The sequence below is a fragment of the Megascapheus bottae genome, chromosome 19 (genome assembly GCF_031878675.1).
Source record: "Megascapheus bottae isolate mThoBot1 chromosome 19, mThoBot2.hap1, whole genome shotgun sequence".
Classification (NCBI taxonomy): Eukaryota; Metazoa; Chordata; class Mammalia; order Rodentia; family Geomyidae; genus Megascapheus; species Megascapheus bottae.
This window is the reverse complement of record NC_143527.1, coordinates 28010712-28023278: the sequence shown is the minus strand read 5'-3', so window position 1 is coordinate 28023278 and position 12567 is coordinate 28010712. Positions and strand designations below refer to the sequence as shown.

The 12567-nt window shown below is 38.7% G+C and overlaps 1 protein-coding gene across 10 annotated transcripts in view; it reads left to right on the top strand.

The window, feature by feature from the left end:
* The window catches only part of Dtna (dystrobrevin alpha), a 287652-nt gene that overhangs the window by 165265 nt on the left and 109820 nt on the right, over nucleotides 1–12567 (top strand). For all 10 annotated transcript variants that reach the window (XM_090353262.1, XM_090353257.1, XM_090353260.1 and 7 more), the window contains one exon: nucleotides 9748–9828. In XM_090353262.1, the coding sequence (XP_090209388.1) occupies nucleotides 9748–9828 (81 nt within the window). The remainder of the gene's footprint in view (nucleotides 1–9747; nucleotides 9829–12567) is intronic.

Genomic DNA, 12567 nt, shown 5'->3' with positions numbered 1-12567 from the left:
TAAGCCACATTTGGCTCCATCATCTTTAGTCTGAATTTTACTGACTTCAGTCCATTACCAATCCCCTAGAAGTATAATCATTTTTGTGAATCCACATTTTAGCGAACAAGAAGCCATATGTTGCTTACAAAATTTTCAAAGCAGAACAATAAAATTTTAGTGCTCTATTATACTATATGTGACTGTGGTTCAAAATGTATTGTATATTTAAAAATTATTAAAATAGTAGATTTTTAACATTCTCTCCTAAAGACAGTAAGCGAGTGAGCAGATAAATGTGAGTAAACCATTTACAAGATATATAGATCGAAACATTACCTTGCACTCCATAAATCCACAGAATTTCTATGTGTTCATTGAAAATAAATAGATGGTTATTTCGGGAAAATACATTGTCTGTTTAAATAGACAGTAGCTGGACATGCACGGAAATTATATTTGAGGAGGAAACGCTGAAAAATCTGCCACAATTTGTCCATGTGAGCAAAATCAAAAACAGAATAAGAGGGCTGCGAGTTCGGCCTAGCGGTAGAGTGCTTGCCTAGCATGCACTAAGACCTAGGTTCAATTCCTCGGTACCACATACATAGAAAAAAGCTGGAAGTGGTGCTGAGGCTCAAGTGGTAGAGCTCTGACCTTGAGGAAAGTCCAAGGAAAAGGCTCAGGCCCTGAGTTCAAGCCCCACGACTGGCCAAAAACAAAGACACTTGGCAAAAAGTAGAACAAGAAATAAAAAGAAAAGACTACTTATTCTGAACTGGTGTTCTGTTGGGCCTGAAGACATATTATGTAGTCATTATATTTTAAAAATGAAATCTGGCAGAAATCTTTGAACTTATTTTGAAAGCATTAAAGCCAATAGCAGCTGACTCACTTAAAAAATACAGAAACATTCTTATTTAATGATTTTGTAGAATTTTAGCTGAGCTTAGGTGCCCAACTTCTGCTCCTGATGCAGTGCCAGGCACGAATAAAGAGATATGTGCAAATAATGTTACTGATTTAAAATAGCCCAACTCAAAGGAAGCAAGACCAATTTGGTAGTCATAGAAACAGAACAACTCTAAATCTAAATAGGTAAGATGTAGGATAATTGTGTATTCATATCCCAAATTCTAACTGTACCTTTTATGCAAACTGCCCGGGATTGTTATGATTCTTATCCAATGGTCTCATAATCTCGACTGGTTGATAATCAAGATAACAAAGCAAGCCAAGTCAAATATGTATACCTCAGCCTTCCTCACAAGTGCAGAAGACTCAGATGTTGGCCAAAGAATAAATAAGCATGATCTTAATAATGCATTGGCTTGAGAGCAGCATGTTTAGATCAAAGTTAGGAACATCCTCACAAAGTGGAATTCCACTTGACAGAACAGTTGGCTGCCTTCATAAGGAGCAATCTTGATAGGTAGACTGTCATAAAGACAAATGGATACATTTAAATCGAAAAATATATGAATGACCCCCAGGTCTGTCAGCGGAACACCAAAGGAGCCAATTACATCATTTGCAGGAAAGTGAACAGACTAGAGATAACATGTTAAAGTAACTAACCCCGACTCAGAAGATAAATGTCTCATATTTACTCTAATCTGCCGAATCCTGATTTTTTTTTAAAGAAAAAAAGGGCATGAAAGTAGAATGGGGACTACTGGGAAAGAGAAAGAGACCAGTGGGAAAAAGGGGCGCGAGGACAATAGAGGGGAGGGGATATTAGAGACATGATATAAAAAGATATACTACATTTACACAAGTAAAAATGTCACTGAAAATCATAATATTAATATCTGTTCACTGCAAAAGACAAACTAAATGAAAACTATTGTCAGAGAAGACTGTCACAAAGCCTTGAAAAGTAGATAGACTGGGCAAGCACTCACTGATCACCAAAGGAGAGCTTACACACAACTGAGAGCTTATAGATATGCTATGTGTGTGCAAGAATTTCTAATTTGGTTTTTTTTTTTTTGCCAGTCCTGGGCTTGAGCTCAGGGACTGAGCACTGTCCTTGGACTTTCTCAAGGCTAGAGCTCTACCACTTGAGCCTCGCACCACTTCCGGCTTTTTTCTACGTATGTGGTACAGAGGAATCAAACCGGGGTCTTCGTGCATGCTAGGCAAGCACTTTAACCACTAGGCCAAACTCCTAGCCCCTCTAATTTGTTTTTGAAATTTCTTTTGATTTTTTTTTAATTAAATTTTTTGACGACGATTGGTCAGAAGCACATTTAATAAGTCTTCGGTGGATGTAATTAACTATTTCCAGGAATCTCTGGTGTCTAGACAGGAAGAAAATAAGGGTGAAGAACTTGTTGATTTGTTCATTTAAATTTGTGTAGAAATATTTTTAATATGAATAGTAAAGGAATCCACTAGCCTCTGTTTTAGAAATAATGACATGAAAGAAAACTGCATCAGAAGGAGCTAAGCAAGTACTTTATTAAAAACTGTTGTAATAAAAAGGAAGATTAACTTCAGTTCTACTGGAACAATAGGCAGGAGGGTTTTTAAGCCCTGGAGGGCTAGTGGAAAGTTACCAGAGGTCTTTACTTGGGAGTTCCGTCAATGTGATTAGGCAGTTGCTAATTGTTACAATCAAAAGTCCAGCCCTTCCTCTCCCTTGGCAACTAGGTGATAGAAATCTGTCTTCTTACAGGATCACATTCAAGTGTTGACCTAAGAAAGTCAATCCCACATTGTAACTCAGAATAGAAACCTAGAGGTTTGCATGTCAAAGGAGTAAAGGAAAACCTTATGCACAAAAGCTAGCTGTTCTTTGAAAGTACTTTGGCTCAAGTGGTAGAGCACTAGCCCTGAGCTGAAGAGCTAGAGGACAATGCCCCATCCCAGAGTTAAAACACTACAAAGGCAGGGGAGGGCAGGAGAGAAGAAGGCAGGGGAGTACTGGAGTAGCAGTCTTGAAAAAGTTGGGTGGGCTTCCATCCAAGTACTAACCAGGCCTGACCCTGCTTAGCTTCGGAGATCAGAGGAGGTCGGGCGCGGATGATAGGCTCAATGGTTTCCCTCATTTGTCATAACAAGTAGAAACCTTGGGCTCTCCTAGCAGAGATTTGCAATAGAGCAAAACCTAGATACATAAGGCCATATAGTATGGCGCTAAATGAAAGGACCTCTAGGATATAGAAACAAAAGCCATATAATGAGTGATTGTGGTCCATAATGTACTATGTTATCTCTCATCTCTTTTGCTGTCCCTTGGCTATCTCATATTGTTACAGTATCTTACTTTGTTATCTGATATATTGGATATATTTGTATTTGGTTATTTGAAATTGGATAGGGAAGGGGGGAAAAACAAGATGAGGGGTGGGGGTGGGGGGAAGGAAATGGAGACCAAGACATGAGAAAGGGTATCAATGTATGTGAATTAATGTACCTTCTATCTAGCAAATATAATGTAACCCTTCTATTAATTACAATAAAAATATATATTAAAAAAAGAAAAAGTTGGGTGGGAAATGTAAAGACCCTCCAGGGCTAAACAAAGCTGTAGAACAGAGTACAGTTCAGAAGTTTTGGCAAATCTAGATGTTTGGAGCACCTGGATCTGAGCACTTAATTGGAGCTTGGAGCTTGTTGCTCTCAGCAGCAAAAACAGCAAAAGAAGGACATTAAGAATTGTAAAGGCTGGGAGTGCTGGCCTAGCAGAAGAGTGCTTGCCTAACATACATGAAGCCCTAGGTTCAATTCCTTGGCACCACATAGAGAAGAAGCCAGAAGTGGTACTGTGGCTCAAGTGGTAGAGTGCTAGCTGTGAGAAAGCTCAAGGACAGTACACAGGCCCTGAGTTCAAGCCCCAGGATTAGCAGGAAAAAAGAATTGTAGGACTGGGTGTTCATAATTCGTGCCTATAACCCTCACTACACAAGGACTAGACTCCAAGAATCCCAGTTTGAAGCCAGCTGGGACACAAAAATTTTTTAGATGCTTATCTCCAGTTAACCAACAAAAATCCAGATGAGATGTAGATGTAGATCAAGTGGTAGAGCATCAGCTTTGAGATAGAAAAGGCTGAGGGAGAGAGCCTGAGGATCTGAAATTAAGCCCAGTACACACACACACACACACACACACACACACACACACACACACACACAGAGTATGGAGACACAAATAAAAAGAGAATAAAAGACTAACTTTTTATTTTAAAACCTACCTGACCACCTAGTTTCATATTTAGTTTTTGTTTTGTTTTGCTGTATTTTTCCAGTCCTAGGACTTGAACTCAAGGCCTAAGCACTGTCCTTGGACTTTCTCAAGACTAGAGCTCTATCACTTGAGCCACAGCACCACTTCTGGATTTTTTTCTGTGTATGTGGTTCCAAGGGACTGAACCCAGGGCTTCATGCATGCTAGGCAAGCATGCTAGGCAAGCACGCTGCCACTAGATCCTCCTTCTAGCCCCTGATCTTTAGTTTTGAGGAAGCTGTCTTTAATTTAAAAAAGAAAACTTTTCCTGGTGAAAATATTTATCAGTTTATCTGTTTAGTTAATCTTTAGATTACAGCTGGAAAAAATTCTAGATCAATGTACATGTTACCTTCACAAGTCCTCCAAAATGTGTAGCAGCTCAAGCACTGTTATCAGACTGGCTTGTAGCCAGATAAATGGTTTGTCTTTGAACTGCCATCTGCTTTTCCATCTCAACCCATTTCCATTGTGTGGTAAGACTATCAAGAACACACTCATGTCACTATTGCACACTCCTTGGCATGTATGTGGAGAGAGGGACAGAATGTATGCATGTACATGCATCCACACTCACTCACCTCAGTTACCGAGTCAATGTTTAGAAGCCTGGAGGGCCGGGGGTGGGTTATGTTTTAATGGAAAAATCTTAAACGAGTGTCAATAACATTAGACGGCCTGGCAGGCCAGATAACATGGAAGAAAGCATTAAAGAGAACTCCTGTATGTGAAGCAATGACCTGAAATCAAAAAAGAAACATGGGCGCACAAAAAAACTCCGCTGAGTAGTTGAAGGCCAGACAGCCAGCCCTTTCTAGAATGTTCCCTAATAGTCAGTATGAGCATCATTGGAAGGGGGTATGATCTGGAAGCCAAAATTTTGAGACCTCAGTTCTGAACTCCAGGAATTGCACATGTCAGGCCTGGGCACTCACTCCTACATGCCAAGTAGAGAGGATCATAAGCAAGATTTACTCCAAGATGTGGGCATCTGTGGGAGGAGGCTAAACACACAGCCCATGGTCAGCCATGGGCAAAGTGTGGGCAAAATGTGAGCTAGAGGTTTAAATAGGTAAAGAGCTGGGAGACAGAGAAAGAGGGTGTGTGCTCATTAAACAATCCCAGCCAAAGAGGTGAAGATAATGGACTATTATCTTCATCTTAGTTCTTCAAAAATCCTTGAGAAGTTGTCAATACTATAATCATGCCCACTTTTGAGGAGAGCCAGCCAATTAATGTTGCCTGATAGGTTGTCTGGCCTTTGGGAAAGTTCCCTTCATTCCTTCCTTGTAAACATATTATCAGTAAGAACTCATCAACCAAGTGACTGCAAAAATCACTGTAGGAGAAAATACCTCAGGTCACACATGCAAGACCAGGGCGCCCAGCTTTTATTCTTCTTTTTAATGTAATTTTATATTGTGTATAAAGGTGACATGCAAAGGAGTTACAGTTGTATAAGTCCAACAAAAGGAATATATTTCTTTTTGGACAATATTACTCCTTTCCTCACTCTTTCCCAGTTTTCCCTCCCATCCCCTGCCCACAAGTAGTAGAATTTATTCTCAACATATTGTCCAGTGAGGACCACTTCATTCTACTTTTAATGGATTCTTGAGTCTAAGTAGTCAATGTTTTTCAGCAAAAACTGTCTGAAGCACCTCTTACAATTCTGCAATGCTTGCTGTAAGTTTTAAGGGAACTCGCTGATAAAGATTAGAAGAATATCATTAAGGATGCCACTGACATGGGCTGTGGTGGACAGCGTGACCATTTCCACCCACTCTTCACTTCCTCAGTTCAAGAACTCCACACCCCCTGGTTCAACACTGAAACATTCTCTTTTGTTCTCACCTGATCTCTAGCTTTTTCTGACTGCTCTGCTCTATTTTGTGTCCTAGTGCCTGGCAAACAGATCCTCAAGTCAGGTTTGTTCTTGGCCAGTTCTCTTTATATACTAATTTTTTGTCTTTCCAAGTTTATTGCTATGGCTCTCAAGTAGCAAATGAGTCTCTCAGAACCAGTATTCAGGATAATTGTCATAGAAATTCAACATTCCTTCCCACCTGCCTTCTTGTCACTAATGCCACTAATAGTTGCACACATCACAAATAGAGCCTGTATCCTAGCCCGGGCTGCAAACCTCCAGAGTTTCCATAGTCACCCAGTCTTTGAAGAGCTATCAGATAACTAGGCATAGTTCAGAAGTTCCTATCCTCAGTTCTGTGCCTAATTAGCCCCTCCCCCGTCTATCTCTCTCACTCTGACTCTCCCCCCCCCACACACACACATACATTCAGTCACTGTTGAAATACAGCAAGCAAAGAGTTCAGACATGGGGTTATAGCCTTCCTCTTTATTCGATAGTATGTATTAGGTGATTTTTTAATGAGGTGTTTAAGAATCTAAATGACTAAATGATTTTATATGGTGCTATCAAAACATAGAAGGCAAACATTCCTAAATTATGTGAAAAGGTTTAAGGTATAATAGAGCTAAAGTAAATATTAGCTTGAAAGTGATTGGTTATTTGGGGGCTGTTAACTTTAATGAGGAGATGGAAAGATAGTAAGAAAAAGAATGAAGGAAGGAATGGGGGAAGGGAGTGAGTAATCAGGAAATAATGGCTAAAGAGGAAAAATAGGCTCTATCACTTATACTGGCCATCAACCTCTTATCTGTCATTGCTCTTATCTTTACTTTCCTCAAAGCCATCCCGCAAAAGCGTCAAATTTCCATGAGTAAATGCACTTTGCATTTTTTTTTAATTTGGAGATGCTTCAAGGAAGGAGTGACATTGCCCAAAAAGAAATACTCTTTATCTGACATATGTACTTTTAGCCTTTCTGTACATCACCTTTAGAATAACAATGTTAAAGAAAAGCTTCAAACATACAGCTGTAAAGAAAATAGTATCTATTTCCAGCATGCATTATTATCCCTAGTTTCTACTATTAGAATGGTACAACTCTAAGAAGTCATTTGAATGAGTCAAATATGTCTTAAAGAATTATATTCCAGGGGCTGGGAGTTTGGCCTAGTGATAGAGTGCTTGACTACCCAAGTTCAATTCCTCGGTACCATATACATAGAAAAAAACCCGAACTAGTATTGTGGCTCTAGCCTTGAGAAAGCCCAAGGACAGTGCATAGGCCCTGAGCCCAAGCCCAGAACTGGCAAAAAAAAAAAGAATTATATTCTTATATATTTTTTAAAACAAACAGTATTCATAAGCTTGAAGTAAAATATTGCAAAACAGAGCAACAAGAAAATGCTGAGCTCACTTTTTATTCAAAGATAAAACTGGATTCTTCAAAATTCAAGTATTAATTGATGTAGATTTTATGCTAAAATGGATTTTATGCACAAAATATAATGGTAATTGTAAACATCTGAATGTGCAAAGAAATCCTCCATTAACTTCCCTTGCTTACTCATTTATTTAAAATTCCACTTTTTAAATAAAAGATGTCAGTTAATTTCCCTTTTAAATAAGATTACCAAGATGCTAAATCAGGAGAATCCCCTTACATAAAAATAAACCTTAAACCCAGGCACCAATAGCTCACATCTGTAATCCTAGCTGTTCAAGAGGCTGAGCTCTAAGAGAGCCCAAAGAAGTAATGCTCATGGGAATTTATTTCTCCACAAACACTCACAAGAAAAGCAAAAGGCAGGTTGGAGGCACAGCTCAAGTGACGGAGTATAAGCTGAGTAAACCTGAGGTCCTAAGTTCAAATCCCAATGCTGTCAAATTCCAGGCAGGCCTAGGACCATGATCTTACTGCTTCCACCTACCACAGAGCCTGAACTACAGACATGCACCACCATATTGGCTTGTTTATGAGATAAGGTCTTGCTAAGTCCCCCCACACCCCTCTCCACCTGGGCTTGCTTAAAATCCTCCCATTGCTACCTCTTATACAGATGAAATTGCAAGGTATTCAACACCATACCTGGTTGAGAACTAGTTTTGGTGATATTCAAGGTTCAACTCAGGACAGGTGTTCTTCCATTGACACATGCATCACCCTTTTGTGTTTTCATTATTTTTTTAATGGTGTTTGTTGTCCTCCTACCTTTAACTTCCACAAAGCTGGGATGAGAGGTGTCGAACATTACACCTGCCCTTTTTATTGGTGAAGATTGGGCCTCATGAATTTTTTGCCTACATTTGCCTTCAACCATGATCCTCCTGATTTCAGACTCCTGACATATGTGAATCACCAGGGAGCAGTTTCTGAAAACATTTTAAAAAGAATTCCTGTACACTATCAGGGCATGTCTTATCTCAATGATCGTCATAAACCACAAAACAATAGTACTACTGGCGGTATTTTTGAGTGACTCTGAAGAGATCAATTAGAGTGGAGGAAATGAATGTCAACAAGGGACCATTGTGAATTCATCCTAAGTTCCACTGAACAAACCCTTCATTGATCTCATTAAAATAATTGCTTCCAGTACAGCTCATTGTCTTACATCTTTATCATATTCTAAAGCATGTATATAAGACATCTTACTATGGAAAAAGTTTAATACATGCTAAACTATAGCTCCAAGTTTTTATGTGTGATATGAAGCATAAATGTGGCTTTAGGAAAGTCAATTATTTTACAAGAGAAAGCAAACATTTGTTGAAAGTCTAATATACTTTGCATATCGTCTAGCTTCGCCCAGTCATAGGAAGACAAGAGAAACACTAGGAACAAACCTAGCAGAGATTCTGAGTAGGGCGAAATCTGCTAGACAGGTATGATGGAAGCCTTGAGAGAGACTTGGATTTGCATGGGACTTTCAGACCCCATGTTGTAGGTCTCAAGAACCAGGCTGGATTCTTGAGTAGAAGAGGGAGTAAGGAAATTAGTTCCAGAATAGGGGGGGAAATATTCCTTCCATGCCAAGAAGACAATGAGCCACGAAATAAGAAAGAGTAAATTGTTTTGTAAGAAACATCTCTTCTTCAGGGATTGTAAGGGTTATTTGTAGTAAGAATGAACATTTACCCAGTACCTAGTGGGTACCAAGCTGTGTTCTCAGTGCCTCAGCTATATTTACCCTTCTGACAATCCTGTGGAGTAAGTATCAGTAATCATTTTCTCCATCATGCAAATGAGAAAACTGATTGGCTTCTAAATGTCATTGGCTGAAGGTCAGAGAAGATCCCAATATGCATTGTGTGGCATCTGACAGCCACACTCTGAGCAGAACCTTCTGACTTTGACAATTGTATCTGGTATGATTGAGCTGTTTACTCTTAAGTCCCAGCTTGAGCAGATTGCTGTTGGATGTATCAGAAACCATTTCCATGAATATGGTCAACAAGCTGATCTCCAATGTTGGATGTGTATGTTCTTTTATCCCCTCTTGCACCTAAGGAATGCAGAGTGGACCTTTTCAAGACTTCTACTAATATTTACATTCTAACTCGGAGAAAAACCGCATGGGTTCTATCTGCAGTTGTCTTATTTACAGACATTATAAATTCCTCTCCACACACATTGCATACCATATGTGTATTCTTTCCTCCACTAGGAGCTCAAGATCTGGACCGCATCCGGCTCTCCACCTACAGAACAGCATGTAAGCTGAGATTTGTACAGAAGAAATGCAATTGTAAGTATGCCAGTTGTTAGGGCAAATTACCTTCATGAATTCCATTCTTTATATTTGCTAGTATGTTTATTAAAACCGAGTTTTCTGGCAAGGGGTGATAAAAACAATATGTTTATCCAACAACTCTAAGGGTATTATGAGACACAAACAGTAGGAAGACTCTTGGTAATCCTGTGATCTGAGTTACATGCTCCTATCAACATATAGAAATGGATGAGCCTCTGGATGGAGGAACATAATACTCTTGAAATGGCATCAAACAATGATAGAGTGTCTTCTGGTTCTGTTTACTCTTGGTATTTTATTTGCAATTCCATAAAATTAGTTTCTAAGAGCTTTATTAAATATTACATTTATAGGCTCCTGGGACACATTTAAGCTTCCTTCTGAAGCTACAAAATTAGCACAAAAAATTAACATTAACTCCATTTGTTGACCTCAGACAACAGAATGAAAGAAGAAATAGAGGAACTTACTTCAGCTTGCATATATATACATATATGTATATGTATATATATATATATATATATAGCAAGCTGGATCACTCCTGCTTTATGTTGGGCATCATGTTAGGAGCTAGAGACAGTAGAGTAGTAAGCTGTAATTCAACATTTTTAAAATGCTACTCTATGTTGAAGTGGGTAGATAGATTTTTAAAAACACTGATAAAACTGTGTATAAATTTAACTATATATTAACTGCATATATTTATATATAAATATTTATATATCTGTATAAAAGTATAACTATATAGTTCCATATAGTTATATATAATTACAGATATATAGTTAAGGAGTATTTGGGAGGTAAAGCCTTAATTTCAAGAATAGATAGACTTCTCAGCTTAAGCAAAAAAAAAGTCTTACTTTCATTACAAAGTACCACCTTATAGACTTCATTTGTTTTAGAAAGAGGAAAGATAATATTCTAATCAAACTAGACAAAGTTAAAGAAAGAAAAGCAAGGTTAGTTTCACCGCTCTGCTGAAAATAAGCCTCTTTTAAAAATTGTTTTTACCTTGGTCAAAGTATTAAATTGACATACTACTTGTGTTTTCTGAGTTATCCATACTGACAATAAATATAGCTGTCATGCTGTTCACCGTTACTTGGAAAATGGTGACATCACTGCTCACTGATCCTCATAATCAAAACTGGAGACTTCTTTCCATGGGGTTGGGGGTTGGGGGAGGGGTCAAGGACAGCGCTCATGTTTCATATGTGACACATTAGTCAATACTCAACTTCCTGGAAGAAGGTAATTTCAGTCTTCAGTGAAATCTAACTCACAGCAATTCTGATACCTTACAATGAACTGCTATGCTACAACAAAAGAAGTCCGAATCAAAGTTAGGTAATGTTTTTTCCAGGTGTGTTTGTAACAGAACACAATGAGTTTGTCTCCTAAATGAGTCATGACATAAGAGAATGAAGAAGTTTTGGCGGCACACGTGTCATCTCAGCATAGGAGACTAAGGCAGGAGGATTGTGAGTTCTAAACCAGTTTAGACTACATAGTATCACAACCACATACAGTGTAATAAATAATGGTCCATCCAGCTTGGAGGTAGGCAGGCCTTTTTGTAGTACACATGAATCTCCCTTTATGGTACTGTTCAGATTCTTTTGTTGTTATTTAGTTAGTAAGTCAGATGAAGACACAGATATACAACCTATTCCAAGGTAGACTTTGAGTTTATAAATACTCAAAAAAGACCATATTTGTAAAACTGAACTCATGATGTATTGGGATAGAGAAGGGGAAAAAGTTAATTTTAAGCTGGATAAAACCAGCCAGAGTCCCAGGAACATGTCTCAGCTTCTTTGGGTCACAAAATCTGATACAGATCCTGTAGGGCCACTTGAATTGTCCATGTAAGGTACTGAACCACCCTACCTGAAATGCAAAATTCTACTGCTCAGAACATCTCCTCTCCTAAGCATGCATACTTCATCAGCCAGAAAGAACACACACAAAAAGGAAGCACTTGCCAACCCCTGCTATAAAACAAGAGTTATGCGTCAGGAACATGACCTAGCGGTAGAATGCTTGCCTAGCATGCTCAAAGCCCTGGATTCAATTCCTTGGTACCACATGTGCAGAAAAAGCTGGAAGTGGTGCTATGGCTCAAGTGGTAGGGTGCTATCCTTGAGACAGCCCAAAAACCGTACTAAGGCCCTGAGTTTAAGCCACAGGACTGGCCATAAAATACATGTATGTATGTATGTATGTATGTATGTATGTATATATATATATATATATATATATATAGAGAGAGAGAGAGAGAGAGAGAGAGAGAATTATGAGTCCCATCCCTATTTAGGCAAGAATCTCCATTCCTCTACTTTTCCTCTATAAAGATTCTTTTCCACCTCGATCCTTCCTCTAATTATTTTCCCTTGTTCTCTTTTACCACTCCCCCATGACATTATCAAAACATACCCTAATGGAATGCAGGCATGAGGCTGCTCAGGTTCAGAGGACACCAGGCTAGCTAGGAATGGAAGAGCATGAAAAATACTGTATTCCTAATCCTTTCTAATCAAAGCTTTCCCTTTAGTCTCCAGAGTATTGTTAAGATCCTAAAAAAATAATAATAATAAGCACCCTCAACTCCTGGAACAGGCATGTATGAAATGACAGCTCAGACTCTACATTAAACAAATAACTGCTCCCAACTGGAACATTATTTCTGTGATCAGTGCTGACAAGCTTAATGATCCAGCTACACTCAATGTC